This window comes from Coenobita brevimanus, chromosome 13 (assembly GCF_032717465.1).
Source record: "Coenobita brevimanus isolate Jiangsu-jjx chromosome 13, ASM3271746v2, whole genome shotgun sequence".
Taxonomy (NCBI): Eukaryota; Metazoa; Arthropoda; class Malacostraca; order Decapoda; family Coenobitidae; genus Coenobita; species Coenobita brevimanus.
Genome location: NC_136966.1, coordinates 56,895,630 through 56,911,495, shown reverse-complemented (window position 1 = coordinate 56,911,495; position 15,866 = coordinate 56,895,630). Strand labels below are relative to the sequence as shown.

Here is a 15,866-nt window from a genome sequence, read left to right as displayed (position 1 = left end):
ATACCTTTCAGGAATATAAGTCATAGGCATGAACTACACCTGTCAATGTCTCATCTGCAGACAGAAGATGAACACTGCACTACAGTATGGTACCAATAAAGTAATACAGTACAGCAATACACAATAATGCCAGCAAACACAAAGAAATTAAAAGACAAGTTGCAATAAAAAGGGGATACATCCCTGACAGAGCTGAAAACTAATCTCTATATCTGAAAAGAATATGCTATTCATATAAGGATGATACAAAAGGAAGATACAGAAATGAGAACAGGACAGAAGTCCACTGCTTTAACTGTGGAAGGACATATAGGACAGAACATATATGAGTAAGAATGTGGGAGGCAGGAGCAACATAAAAAGGCACTAACCTGATGGTCATAATGGGCAGCAACATGGAGTGGAGTAACACCATTCTTCCCCTGGGCATCCACAGGTGCATCCTTCTGCAAGAGGAGCCGTGCTACCTTCATGTTGCCATACTTGGCTGCCAGGTGAAGCGGAGTGAAGCCCTTCTTCGTGGTGGCAGTAAGAGAAGCTTCATTCTCCAGCAAGACACTGGCCACCTCTTCCTGACCTTCCTTGGCTGCAATGTGGAGTGCAGTGTAATGGTCCTTGGTGGTGGCATCCACAGAGGCCCCATGTTGCAGCAGCAACATCACAATGTCACTGTTGCCAAGACGCGATGCAATGTGCAGTGCTGTCTGCTGCTCCTGTTTCACACACCAGGCATAAAGGTCAATGTTCTCAAAATATTTAAACCTGTATTACTCAAACTAACTTCACATTTAAGCTACTGTTTTTTGAAGGAAAATAAGTTTAAATTCAGTCTTCTGAATAGGTGTATTGATTTACCTTTATTAATTTATTTACCTTTATGATGATGATGATGAAATCTTCAAACAGATAATTTTCAACTTACCCTGGCCCTGGCATCAACCTGAGCTCCATTCCTGAGGAGGATGCGGATGATGTCAGTTTGGTTGGCGCGGGCAGCCAGGTGGAGTGGTGTCTCTCCCCGCACAGTGGGCACATCAGCTGAGGCTCCATGTTGGATCAGGTATATCACGATGTTCATGCAACCCATGAATGATGCCACATGCAGAGGAGTCAACCCGGACTGGGTAAAAATATGCCATATATGAGATGGTTGGAAGAAGTAAAAAAAAATGTAAGTTCTATACAGATAATATGGCAAATTGCAATGATGGCCACATGTATATATGAAATTTATAGCCATTACTCATTGACAGGTCAAGAAGCAAGTCTATCTGAGCTACCTAGGACATATTAAATATTAAAGAGTCTCTCTCACCTCAGTCGTGGCCTCAATGCTGGCTCCATGCTTGAGAAGGAGTTCCACCACTTTGATGCGGTTCTTCTTGCAGGCAATGTGGAGTGGCGTGAACCCATTCAACGCCCGAGCATTGGCATCAGCCTTCCTGTCCAGCAGAAGCTTCGCAACTCGGACATGCCCACAGTGCGCTGATAAAGAGACTCACATTATTACAGTATGCTATGGGTGGAAAAATAACAACCCACAAACTCTCTCTTCACCTCAATTTCAACTTTTTACATCACAAACTAAAAAGTTAAATTGCACCAGAGGAAGAGGTGACATAACTAAAATGACAGGGAGAACTGAGCAGGGAAATGGTTTAATATCACAACACATGGAGAGTTGGCTTCACGTGAAAGACCTATACATGCTAGCATAGTCAATGGTCTCTGTCAATGTAAACATGAATGGAGATTTAGACTAACAACATCTGAACTTTGATTATGAATTACTCTTATATCACACAATCAACATTTAAAGTTCACCTTAAAAAAAAAAAAAAATCCATCCTTACCAGCAACATGAAGCGCAGTAAGAAAGTCTACGGTGACATCATCAACTGGAGCCTTGTGGTAGAGCAGAATCCTGGCGGCATCAACGTGGTCTCCCTGTGATGCCATGTGCAGAGGAGCCAAGCCATTCTGAGGAGAGGGAACACAAAACTGCATGCAGTCCCAGAAATCAGTGTCTGCAGAATTTTCTTTCAGAATGAAATTTACAATTTGTCCCCAGATATACAGTAAGTGTATGTACAGTATAAATGAACTTGATAAATGTTTTACCAAAACATACTGTACTATGTTCAACGAGCTCACTGATTAAGCTTGAGAATGTCTTTCCTCAGCCATTAAATCTCTGAGACCAGCTGCACATCCCTCGGTGGTATTATGTAAGCAATAAACCTCAACCACTCCTCTGATACAAACTTTTGTGGGCCACATCTGGCTTTTGTGCCTAAACCCACATGACCACCAGGCATCCATCTGGGTATGTGGTTACCGCTCAACAACGTAAATGGCTCTCTATTGCCCTCCACAGTTTTTTCATGTTGTATGGTGCTAACCTTAGTCTTACTGGTGATAGGTGCCCCTTTCTCCAGCAGCATGTCCACCACCGTATCGTGCCCTGACCGTGCTGCACAATGGAGGGGCGTCAGGCCGTCCCGCGTCTTGGCCTCATAGTTGGCACCCTTGTCGATCAACAGAGACACCATGTTGCCCTTACCCCACTTGGAGGCCACATGTAGGGGTGTGATTTGGTGCTGTGAATCGAAAAACAATATAATTGCTAGAATGTACTCAAAGAGCACATACCTATGCCAATGCCACTGCCATTAAAAAGGATGTGGATCCAGATCCGTGGGGATATTGTGTGGTATACAAAGGACTTGGATTTGCCCCCCAAATATAATCAGTTGCTCCTTGACCCATGGCCCACTCTTCCACAAAATTTTATTGAAATTCATTGAGAACTTTTGGAGATATTGTGAGGGATACATAGGATCTGGATCTGGATCCAAATCTGTCCCAACTAATTAATTCTTTCTTGGGCCATGGCCCACCCTTCCACAAAATTTCACTGTAATCCACTGAGACCTTTTTGAGATACTGTATTGTGCAGGATACACAGGATCCAGATTCAGATCCACCCCAAAATTTAATAAATTCTTTCTTGGCCCATGGCCTGCCCTTCCACAAAATTTCATTGAAATTCATTGAGAATTCTTGGAGATATCAAATGGACAAAAAAGGACAGACATAGGTGAATAAATAGCCACCTCCAACTTCACTGGCAGGGGTAATAATTTACTGATTCTGCACTAAATTTGGCTGTCATCTTTCAAAAGAAACTTATCTTTAGGTAATTTCAGAATCTTGTTTTTCTCTACTGGACACTACTTATATGAGTACTGATACACTGCTTAATAAATACTTAAAAATCAGGAAATTTTTTGGCTTACCTTTGCTATATAGTTGACATCAGCACCACGCTGGATGAGAAGGTTAGCGATATTTTCGTTGCCATAGTGAGCAGCAATGTGGAGAGGGGTAAAACCAGACTTTGAGGTGACATCTGGGTTGTGGTCAGTGTGGAGGAGTAGTGCTGCAGCCTTAGTGTCATCCTTCTTGGCAGCAATATGGAGGGCTGGGAGCCGCACCTTCCCTCGTGTGTCGTTTTCCAGCAGCACCGCAACCACACGGTCGTGACCCTGCTGTAGTGCCACTGCCAGTGGTGTGAACCCATCCTGGAAAACATATCCAAAAAGTTTTATCACTGGCAATTAAATACTACAAACCTATGAAAAAGATGTATAGTACAGCACAGTACAGTATTTGACGATGGATGGATGGATGGATATAGTTCTCCCATTCTCCCCTCAGTATCAGGCACAAGGCTGGAACTAAGTAATGCCACCAGAAACATGTGAGACAGGTGTGGTTTATGATATAAATAATGACAAATGTAAACATGTGCCGAGTGACAAATTCAGGGGATGAAATTTAAGTTGGTCTACTGAATAACATGAAATATAAAAACATCTTACTTCTAATAATGCCTAATATGACAAATACAACAAATAAATTACATTAGAATACAAAGAAACATGAGCATATTTCTTCATTTAATGTTTGTATTTTGATCTGATCAGCAAATTAAAAGTTAAAGGTAAGCAGATTCTAACCTCTGTGGCGAGGCTCTGGTTAGCGTTGTTGGCGAGAAGAAAGCGGACGACACCATCATGGTTCTCCTGTGCGGCCATGTACAGTGGAGTGAACCCATTCTGAGACTGTATGTTGACCAATGCCTGATGCTGCACCAATACCTTCACTATCTCCTCCTGCCCCGCTGTAAATACAATCACAAATTTAGAGGTGAGCCTCTGCAAGAAAAGTGTAAGTCTAGGAAGTCTCTCATATAAGTCACCTGCTGGCTACTTGGTGACACAAGACATAAGCAATAATAATGAGCATATTCTCACCCTGACTCTGATCATGCAATTCCAGTCCTTGCTTATATATTATTACAGTGAATATAAATGATGATGGTACTTAGTAAAAGCAATGGCAAAGAGGGAAGTTTATCAGCATTTACAACCAAAAGTGTGTAAAATATACCCAAGAACTTTCTACTGAAGTATGCACGGTCTTCGGTTGGCTAATGTTACATCAAGTGGTGGGGCATATTTCACCTCCAGAAAGTGAGCAGTCTACATATACAGTGCAGTACAATATTTCCACCTGTCCTCTCCTAGTTAACCTTCCTAAGCTGAGAAAAAGTTGGTGTTTCCCTGTCCATGGGGGACTATTTCTGATGCGATGTGCCCATGGGGAAGTACACACCTGCTCTAAGAATGAGGTACAGTACAGACAGTGCAATGTTTGGAGAGTTTATGACCAAGAGTGTACCAAACAAAGCAATCTGGAATATCATCTTGCCTAACGTAAAACTTCACAACCTCAGCAAAGTGGCATGAAAAGATACGATAAAGTAGAGAAGCCGAGAATGAGAGAGATGTGTGAGGTATCAAGTGAGGTAATATGGCGCGCTGTGTTGCCTGACCAAAGACTACACAACCTCAGCTATGTGATACAATAAAGTAAGATAACAAGTAGAGGAAAGATAGAAAGGAGGATAAAGATGCCAACTGTGGCTATGTGGAGTGCCTCATACCTTGCCTGAGGCTAGTCATAACCTTAGCTAAGTCATATGATCAGGATGTGAAAAACTTATGAAGGAGAGTAAGAGGATTGTTAAAGTACCGAGTGAGGCGATGTGGAGTGCAGTGTTTCCCTTCTTGGTGGCAGCGTCCACCTTGGCTCCCCGCTGGAGCAGTTCCCGCACCACGGCCACATGGCCCTCCTTGCTGGCCAGATGCAGCGCATTGAGTCCATTCTGGCAGAGGGAGGGACAACAGCTCATCAGCACTGTCATCATCACTATTACTGGCATCATCATCATCACTGCTAATATTATCAACATCACCACCACCATCATCATCAGTGTCATTATCATCATTTCTAATACCATATTACCATCCTCATCATCAGTCCATTAGTATCATCACTATCATCAATTCTAATAATACAGTACAGTACCATCATCACCATCAACACCACCATTATCATCATAATCATTCCCATAATCACCATCATCATCATCATCATCAGTTCATTAGTATCATTACTATCATTACCAGCAGTTATTAGTATCATCACAGTCACTCATCATCATCATCATTTCATCAGCATCACTACTAACATCAAGGCTGTGCATAATGGGGGGGGGGTCAACCCCCATTTGGAAAGAATGAAAAATCCAAATGAAAATACTACTAAAAATGCAACTCACTGAATTATCTCCCATTAAGAATGTTACCAGAGAGAAAAAATATGGAAAAAGTTAAAAAGTTCTACAAAATATAAGAATGAGCAAATTAAAAAGTTTCACAAAGGTCCTAGACTGTTTTGTTACCAAAGAGAAGAAATGGATGGTCATGGAAGGCTATTGAAAAAAAAAAAAAAAATGGAAGTTTGTAGAATGTTGTGAAACTTTCTAGAATGTTTCAAAAGGGTATATACACAGTATATATATCTGTGCAGAGTGAGTTAGTTTACGGTCAGAAATCAGCCAGTGAAGAAATGTTTTCTCTTGTTTTTCCTGTGTTGTTTAGTGAAAGATGTCAAGTAAATGACCAAATTCTGTCTTTCACTTCCATGGTTCTGTTGAGTTCACTATGTAAAATACTCTGAGTTTGAGGGTACTTTTTCAGTACTTTAGTCAGTTACAATGCCTAAGTTTACCATACAGAGTTCCTTAATTTAGTGGGTAATTATGGCACTCCGATAAGACTGAGCCTGTGCAGATTTATATCCAAGAGGTGGTTGGGGTATATTGCCAACGTAATGCCACTCAGGCATGAGTGAGATGGGTCACTCTCATCTTCATTGTCAGAAGTGGACCAGTTTGCCTAGACCAGGGCTCCTACGCTCCTCATGGGACAACAAATGAATGAATAAGGTGAATAAACTATGTTATTTATTTATTTTTTTTTTTCTCAAAACCCCCCATTTTCAAAAATCCTGAGCACAGTCCTGATCAGTTCATTAGCATTATCATCACCTTCTTCACTGTCATCATCATCAGTTTCATATAATCAACACTATCATCACTTTCATATCATCAACATTATCATCACTTTCATCATCATCATCAGTTTATTAGCATCATCACCACTGCCATTATTGTCATTACCAGTTCATTAGCACCACCACCACCTCCACTATGAGCTGGAAAGTCTGTATCTACTGACTCTATGTAACCCCAATTCCCTCACCCCATCCCCAGTCAGATTAAGCATCCTCTCTCTCTCTCTCTCTCTCTCTCTCTCTCAACATGAAAGCCACATCTACCTCCCCCATACCCCCTCCCATCCCATTTGGAAGACTGCATCAGCTTTAACATATAAGGGGAGTCTGATTCTCTCTCCCTCTCTCTCTCTCTCTCTCTTTCTCTCTCTCTGCAACAAGACTGGTGAGGCTCTACCTCTATGGCAAGCTACACTCACCATAACCTAACCTATTCTATTTCAACCTAACCTATCGTATTCCATCTTTAATCTAGTGTCACGAAACCCATCCTAACTTACCCTAACCTAAACGAACCTATCCTATCCTAACCTGACCTATCCTAACCTATTCCTACTCTAATGACCTAACCTACCCTAAAGCAAGTTTATCCTATCCTATCCTGTCCAGTCCTAACCATGCCTAAACTAACCATAATCTAACCTAGTGTATGAGGGCAGTCTAGGTTCTCTCTCACTGCAGTAATTCTGGTCTGGCTCAGCATCTATGGAAGGTCTCTCTCTCTCTCTCTCTCTCTCTCTCTCTCTCACACACACACACACACGCACACACAAACTAATATAATCTAACTTATCCTAACCTATTCTCATTCTAAGGGTGCCTAGCCCAACATAACCTTACTTAAATTAGAAGTATAATATATACACTGGGAGTACAATGTCAGAAGTAGACTATATATGTCAGAAGTAGGATATCTGTCAGAAGCTAAGTATGTTAGAAGAAGAATATGTGTTTAACTTTCTTCATTAAATCTACCAAAAGCAAATTAAATTTTTTCAGTGGTGTTACTAAAGGACAAATAATAATTTCATCATCATCATCATCATCATCATCAGGACCTCCTTTCCCCCCCTGTGGCAGGGTGAAGAGTAGCAACCAGCCAATCACTGATCTCTTATTATGGAGAGGCTACCTCCGCAGCGAGCATGTAACTTTGTCCGCCACATTGAAACACTTGCACCCGTCACCTCCACAATGTTCTTAGCTTGCTGTTTCTGTTTCGCTGTTGCCTACATAAGCTAAGCAGTGGGCCATGGCACCATAATTTCCGAATTCATAGGCAAATTTCAAAAGACGTGGGCGTCGGTGGTATAAATAAACATCAGCATTGCCCTGGGCCCCTGGCGGCGGCTACACAAACTCCGTGGTACTACACACGGCCTATTCAGAGTAGGCCGTCGTGCTACCAATGAGAAAGCCTCTGCATACTATAGAGCTCAGTTGTAGCAATGTCCAGGCAGCCAAAGTTTGCCCGATCCTATGGGCCACGCTTCCATTCATTCATCATTCAACTCCCTGGAATCCTGGCTCTATCTAATAATAATAATAATAAAACAATAATAATAATCAGAACAACAACAACAATAATTTCCATTCCTTTCCTACATTGCCCCATGAGCAGCGTAGAAGCCCGGGGCTAGGCAGTTGGTCCCGATATTTAAGATGAGAGTGACCAGCCTCACTCATCCCTGAGTGGCATTACATGAGCAATCAAGCCCAACCATCCCTTGGATATAAACCTTCACCACACCGGCTCAATCCGACTGGAGCGCAATAATTACCCACTAAACCACCAGGTGCCAAAATTTGGTTATATGGTTACCACCCAGCATAGTAAATGGTTTCCTGGTGTACAGGAAACCAATTGGCTTGTCACTCAGTGTAGAGTCACCCACAGGCAGAAAGAAGACGAAAGAGTGAAGAAAAGAAAGACAGAAGAGGGAGTGTAAAGTTACCCGTAGGCAGAAGGGCGAGGAAAGAATGAAGGAAAGGAAGACAGAAGAGGATGGAAGGAAAGAAGGATGGAGGAGAGGAAAGGGCAGACACCTGACAGCAGCACTACATCGAGTGAGTGGATGGTGAGCGCCCCCACCTACCACGTAGATAATAATAATAACAATAGTAATAATAATAATAATAACCAGAACAACAACAACAACAACAATAATAATAATAATAATAGTTCCCAATTCGTCTGAACACAAAGCATTTTAACCATCAAAGGGGAATCGCTGCCACTCAAAGGGGTCCCAACCTACCTTTATCTATCCATATGTCTATCTGACAAAACCACTACTATCACTCTTCCATCACGCTGCCCTCCCTCATGTTTAATCTAATTTAAACCTCCACATTCTAGGTCATCCCCGTATTCTCGTCGGTTAAGGAAGCTCCCTAACACCCAGGGGCGTACCTACAGATATGGGGGCCCGGGGGGCTAGGTTCTTCGCGGGGCCCCCCTCATTCTCAAAACTTATCTAATATCTCAGCCGGGATTGTCGGGATATATATATATATATATATATATATATATATATATATATATATATATATATATATAAGCTTATACATTTTTAGGACTTTTGGGGGCCCCCATCAACTGGGGGTCCGGGGGGCAGTTTCAAACAGCCCCCCCCCCCCCCGCCCCTCCTCAGGTACGCCACTGCTAACCTCTTCCTATGCGATATATTTTACTTGTTACACCATGCCGTCCTCTTCTTTATTAATTCATTCTAATGTCACCCTACTCTGCATAAATAACACGCAAACATTATATTAGCCACCCGTACCCAAAATGAATCGGTAAGGAAGAGGTGTCAGGGATGTGGGATTCTCACGGGGGATTTACGATGGATCTCAGAGTAGTTTTTATGCATGATGGTCAATATTAGAAGTTTTCCTTAGCTTGCGCCCCTTCGTCAAATAATAATAATAATCATCATCATCATCGTCATCATCATCATCATCATCATCATCCTGGTTGCGACGAGAGGAAAAATCAAAACTTACCTGTTTTACATCGAAGGAAGAAATAAATATACCGTAAATTTTCCATGTGTTCAGTTCTTCCACAGGGCCTCGATCGTAACTAAAATTGGAGTTCCCTCCTAAAGTCCAATAAAATTGCCTGTAGACAGCAATAATAATAATAATAACAACAACAGCAGAACTATCCCGGGACAATTTTGATAACTTCCCACAGCCACTGCCTACAAGAAGCCGAGCTATAAAAGGGTCTTGAGGTCAAGGTCACTGATCTTGTGCATATCACCCTAGGTCATGACAGTCTATAAGTCCACCAGGTTTGGTGGCTCTAACTTTAATCCTTCAGGAAAAATTAGGTGACATCCAGAATATTGTGAAAATTGACCCCATACGATCTCAGAATAATCAACCGATTACAACTATACTCCCTTCCGGCCTGCGTCCGCCTTGAGGCTATTTTGTAGTAAAATTTCAGCTTCCTGCCTTATGCGGTTCTTAAGACGGCAAGGCTGACACTTTTCTGAGTTCCGGATGAATATCCGGAGATCTGGTTGACGAACTGCCACCATATTTGGCCAAAAGAAGCAGACAGCTGTCCGACTAAGCTGACCACGTGTGAAGGGTCTAGGCCATATAGCCTTTGAAATGGTGCAATGTTAAAATAAGTAAGAGTAATAACGATATTGGCAAGAATAATAAAACTTCCCACAGGTCTGTGAGAAGTTTTAATAACCAGAAAGCACTGCAGGATACGGACCCGGGTCCGCCCAAAAATGTAATCAGGTCTTTCTTGGCCCCACCTTTCCACAAAATTTCATTGAAATTCACAGGGTACTTTTGGAGATATCGTGTGGACAAATAAAAACACAAACATGGGTGAAAACATAACCTCCTCCAACGTCGCTGGCGGAGGTAATTTTAGCTGAGGTGGCAGAGGTTTGCTAACACTCCACTGGTTACATCAGGTCAAAGGCCGATCCCAGACTTGGCATCCCACCCTTTTGTTTAAGTATTTTTAAGTGTGTGTGTGTGTGTGTGTGTGTGTGTGTGTGTGAGAGAGAGAGAGAGAGGGGGGGGGAAGGAGGTCAGGTTAAGTTCCCTTGTTATTTAATTAAGACCATCTTGAGCGTGTGAAAGAAACAGTGAGAGAGATAATACGAAGTCAAATAAAAACGAGAGAGAGAGGGGGGGGGGATTCCTAAGACGCCAGGAATAACTTAGTAAGGCTGGGAAACAGAACGTGAGCAAAAAATTAAGCAGGGAAGAAAGGCGATGTGAAAGGAAGAAAGACAGCAAGAAAGAGGAATGAGGAAGATGAAAGCGAAAGAGGGCATAAAAGGGCGTGAAAAATAACATGACGGAGAGAAAATTAAATGAGAAAGAAGAATGAGGGAAAGAATAAAAAAAAAAAAAAACGCGAAGGCATGAACAAGGGCAAAATAATGTGAGAATCCAAAATATTAAAAAAAAACGGAAGAGTGACGGAAGGGGCTACTTATTCAAATTAGAAGCGAGCAACATATAATTCTTGTTTAACCTCAATTTTTATAGACACGCAGATATTAAAGCATGTAATAAAAATTGAGGCTACTGCTTTTACGCCACTGGAGAAAGTTGCATGAACAATTTAAAGCCTCTCATGGTCGAAATAACTTTTTTTTTTTTCCGTTAACGTTCGCTGTTCAAACTTCAAAAATAACCGCCAGATGCATGCGTTCGTTTTTTTTTTTTACTTGAATTTGGCTTCTTAAATATCTCGTAAAATACCCATGTATAATGAAATATATGCACGTCTGTTTAACTTTTCGGTAAATTTCAATAAACCTTTTATGGCGAGATTCAGGCCTTCGTGAGTTTATTTCTGCAAGTTTCTGTTTCATATAAGAGCCACGTATATTGAAATAACGTGAGGCTTTCCATATATCTAGAGAGAGAGAGAGAGAGAGGCAGTATCAGCCTCGTCATCCAATCATTAATCACCTTTTCAGCCCAAGGACGGTATTTTCATCTTATTTTCTCAAAGGACAGAAGCTTCTACTTAGCTTAGATCACTCAAGACGTGAAGAGGTTAATGAAGAAAATATTTAACATCTCCAGTTTGAAGTCACTCCGGAAGCTTAAAAAAAAAAAAAAAAAAATCGTCAGCAGGAAGACAGAAATGGGGAATAAGATACCAGGAAGAAGGGTGTGAACTGACGGATTCGTAATGAAGGGGTTAAATTTTCACTGAGTAATGAAAGGAAATAAAATCTACGGGAAAATTTATGAACATTTCACAACCGGCGTCTATGGGAGGAGGAGGAGCAGGAACAGGAGCAGGAAGAGGAAGAGGAGGAGGATAAAGAATAAGCAAGGAAGAGATGGGAGAGAAACTGGTATCGCAGATGAGAGAGAAGGGATAGAGGATGACCAAGAAGCAAGAAAGGAGAAAAACAAAATGCGGAGGAGGAAGCAAAGACGTGCGAAGGAGAGAGAGAGAGAGAGAGAGAGAGAGAGAGAGAGAGAGAGAGTAGAATGGGGGAGGAGAAACGGAACACTGCTTCTTTGAAAACACTACGTCTCCCCTATTACGGCGGGCACGTAACACCAGACTGTCCAAACTGGTAATTTCTGGGTCTTGAAACGTTTAATCAAAGTTACCCGAACTGAAATGATCATGATTTAACTCTGGCACGGTTTCAGTCCTGTATATTTCCTTACATACATCTTACAACAAAGTAGCACCATCTTAAGTGTCATGCTAAGATATTCTACTGCCATAATTACATTCCTACTCATCACCGCCTTCATGATACGGTTCCTGACAACCTCCCATCACCAGGGTTATGGCCGAAATGATGATGGTAATATTTAACATTATTATACAAAGGAAAAATATTTACTAGACACAAGAGGGCACAGAACCAGGTAATGTTTATACTCAGCATTACAGGTGTTGATGGTAATATTCAACATCCTATTATTATACGAGAAAATAATTACTAATCACAGGAGGGTATACATTATTATAGCATATTTACTAAACACAAGAGGGTACACCACCAGGTAATGTTCATACTCACAGCATTAGAGGTGTTGATATCTGTGTTGGTCTTCAGAAACTCTAGCACTTTATCTAGGTTGCCAGCTCTCGCCGCCCGTAGGAAGCTTGCGCTCCCGTCAGTCTGTGGACATTAAAAAAATACATTGATAAATATAAACCAACAGACACGATAATGAACACCTGCTGCACAAACAATATAAGTTTTAAAAACAATAATGAATATTTACTTAACAAAAACATCAATTGCAAACACAAAGCAAAAAAAAAAAAATATATATATATATATACAGCAAACTTTATTCCGCAACAAATACCTGCGCACATAAAAATTCATAGAAATAAGAAATACAGAATATACACTAATAACCATCATTAGGCTATACACGAAACAAAAATCACAGTATCTCTAAAACACTTATTAAACACATTAAGATAAACATTATTATTATTTTTTTTCATACTCGAGAATGCTGTCACACCATCTCCAAGGCGCAATCTTCAAATGCGTACGGTAGGCCTACTTGAACAATTACGTTGTGTACATTATATACCAACCCCACGCGGAAACATCATCATAAGTACGGTAGCTAGAAATATACTGGCATTGCCCTATACAGTATATACACAAAATCTATCTATCTGTCTATTGCCAGACACCACAATCCCGCAAAGGGTGGCCATTTGACACTAAGTTAGTTGTTTTACAGGGAGGGGCACCAACCCTCCACCAACCCACTTGTTGACACGTAGGGAGCACGTATGGTCTAGTTATATGGTTACCACCCAGCGTTGTAAATGGTTTCTTGGCTTACACGATATCGATGTCAATAAATAATATATAATTACTACTACTACTACTACTACCATCACCACCACTACTACTACTTATTATAATAATACTAATTACAATCAAAATAGTAGTAGTAGTAGTAGTAGTAGTATTTAAATATTTCAAAGCAAAAGTAAGAACAGACCTAACAATAGTATCACAATTATTATAAATACAATAATATGATCAAGTCAAGGAACATGAGAAAAAATATCAACATCACACACAAATAAAAACTAACACTAATTATTGTACTAACTCAACATATAACTACGTAATCCATCCATCCATGAAATAACGAAAATAAAGGAGAATTACCCCAAGAAAATATTATATAAAAAAGAATAACCAGACATCATGTAGACTGGACTTATCGGGAACACACACACACACACACACACACACACACACCTGAAATGGGACTGAAGAATTTTTGACGAACTTCAATGTTCTAAGCAATATTACATGCCGTGTGTGTGTGTGTGTGTGTGTGTGTGTGTGTGTGTGTGTGAGAGAGAGAGAGAGAGAGAGAGAGAGAGAGAGAGAGAGAGAGAGAGACTGTGTGTGATGAGTCCATGTGTCTCGTTTGTGTGTGTGTGTGTGATGAGAGAGAGAGAGAGAGAGAGAGAGCAAGTTGCCAAGAGTGAGAAAGTGAGAGAGTGAGCGAGGCGTCAGACAGGGCACATCGATCCTGGTGGTGACTGACCTATCCTGGACACACATGCACCCTCGCCCGCCCACTCCAATGCTTTCTCTCTCTCTCTCTCTCTCTCTCTCTCTCTCTCTCTCTCTCTCTCTCTCTCAAACTAGGAGAATGTTAGGAGTCTGGACCAAAAATTTCATGTTCAAAAGTGGGGATATTATTATGCCTTGCCCACCGCATTTACAATATGGAATGCTGTTCTGGTTAATACTATGTTCTGCAAAATTACCTTCTTTTTTATTTTATTTTGCCGTCTCCAGGCGATTTTTAAAACTTCCTCGAATTACGGATCATCCTCATTAACCCCTTCACTGCGAAACGTTTCTCAGGATTTTTTTAAAAGTTTGAAAATAATAATATGCTTATTGTATTTTTAAAGGGGGGGACGTCCTTGGCCAGAAGTAGTTAAGGGTGAAAACTGAACAATTTGATACCCACACAATCCAGTGAGATGGAGGTATGGAGTGGAAAGGCATAAATTATGATAGAGGGGGTGTGAGCTGGGAGAAGGACAATGAAATGGCGGAGGACAGGGCGACATGGAGGCGATTTGTCTGTGGCCACCCCTTACGGGATTAAGGCGTCTGGCAATAGATAGATAGACAACCCAATGAAAACAAGGATATATGAACCACACACACACACACACACACACACACACACACACACTGAACAAAATTACAGGTATATACGAGCATGACAAATCTACATGAAATTAAATGAAACTGCAAGAAAGCCGAACGAACTCAAGAGAAAAACCTATAAAACTGACCGAAACAAAGTGAAACCGAGCGTAGATCAATAAGGAACGAATCTATTTGGAAACAGAATAAATATGCCCGAAATATAGTGAAAATCAAACACATAAATACGTCAACACCGAGCGAAATTATATGACAACCAGGCAATCTTACAATAAACGAACGTAAATTTATGAAACTCAGTCCTCGACGAAAACTGACCGAAACATTAAGGAACGAGGCGAAATTACATGACACCTAATGGCCATGCGACAGAACTGCCTTTGTTACGGAAAGAAAGTGCCTCGTTGAAGGAAGGAAGATGGAAGGAAGGAAAGCAGGAAGAAAGTAAGACAGACAGACAGAAAGAAAGGAAGAAGGAAAGAAGGAAGACAGAAAGGAAGGAAGAAGGAAGGAATGAAGAAGGATGGAAGGCAAGAAGGAAGAAGGAAAGATGGAGAGAAAGCAAGGAAGAAAGACAGACAGAAAGGAGGAAGGAATGATGGAAGGCAGAAAGGAAAGAAGGAAGAAGGAAGAGACAGGACAAAGGAAATGTAATAAGTGGTAGCGGTGGTGGTGGTGGTGGTGGCTGACAATATATATAAAGGAAAAAACAAATAATGAAATGTAACAGAAATCAGGAAAAAAACAAAGCAATTCTTTTTTTCCGAAATTACATCAACCAATCAGCCACGAAGGGAGGGAGGAGGGGGGAGGAGGGGGGGAATTTCGTCTGGAACTTAACCCCATCAGCCCAAAGACGTATTATTCGCTTTATTTTTACTACAGACGATTTTATTAATCTGAGTGATTATGGGAGTCTTGGGGAGTTTATATTGTACTAAAATTTTTACCTTATGGCTCCGGTTATGATGATGATGATGATGATTATTATTATTATTATCATCATCATCATCTTTATTATTATTATTAGATCATTACTACTGTTATTATTATCATCACCAATCATTATTATTATTATTATTATTATTATTATTGCAACATATTTCACATAGCTCGACTGCAGCAGGGGACAATACTACACCTCTACGTCCATTCCACAGCACTTTTCGTGACTAG

General features: G+C 40.9%; 1 protein-coding gene across 1 annotated transcript in view; it reads right to left on the bottom strand.

Annotated features, from left to right (window-relative positions):
- LOC145414397 (uncharacterized) overlaps nt 1-15,866 on the bottom strand; it is a 321,717-nt gene that overhangs the window by 155,142 nt on the left and 150,709 nt on the right. The window contains exons 2-10 of the mRNA XM_080283937.1: nt 12,534-12,635; nt 5,101-5,233; nt 4,023-4,186; nt 3,300-3,584; nt 2,403-2,600; nt 1,854-1,980; nt 1,316-1,485; nt 923-1,120; nt 372-713 (exon numbers count right to left, since the gene is read on the bottom strand). Coding sequence (XP_080140063.1) covers nt 372-713; nt 923-1,120; nt 1,316-1,485; nt 1,854-1,980; nt 2,403-2,600; nt 3,300-3,584; nt 4,023-4,186; nt 5,101-5,233; nt 12,534-12,635 — 1,719 coding nt within the window. The remainder of the gene's footprint in view (nt 1-371; nt 714-922; nt 1,121-1,315; nt 1,486-1,853; nt 1,981-2,402; nt 2,601-3,299; nt 3,585-4,022; nt 4,187-5,100; nt 5,234-12,533; nt 12,636-15,866) is intronic.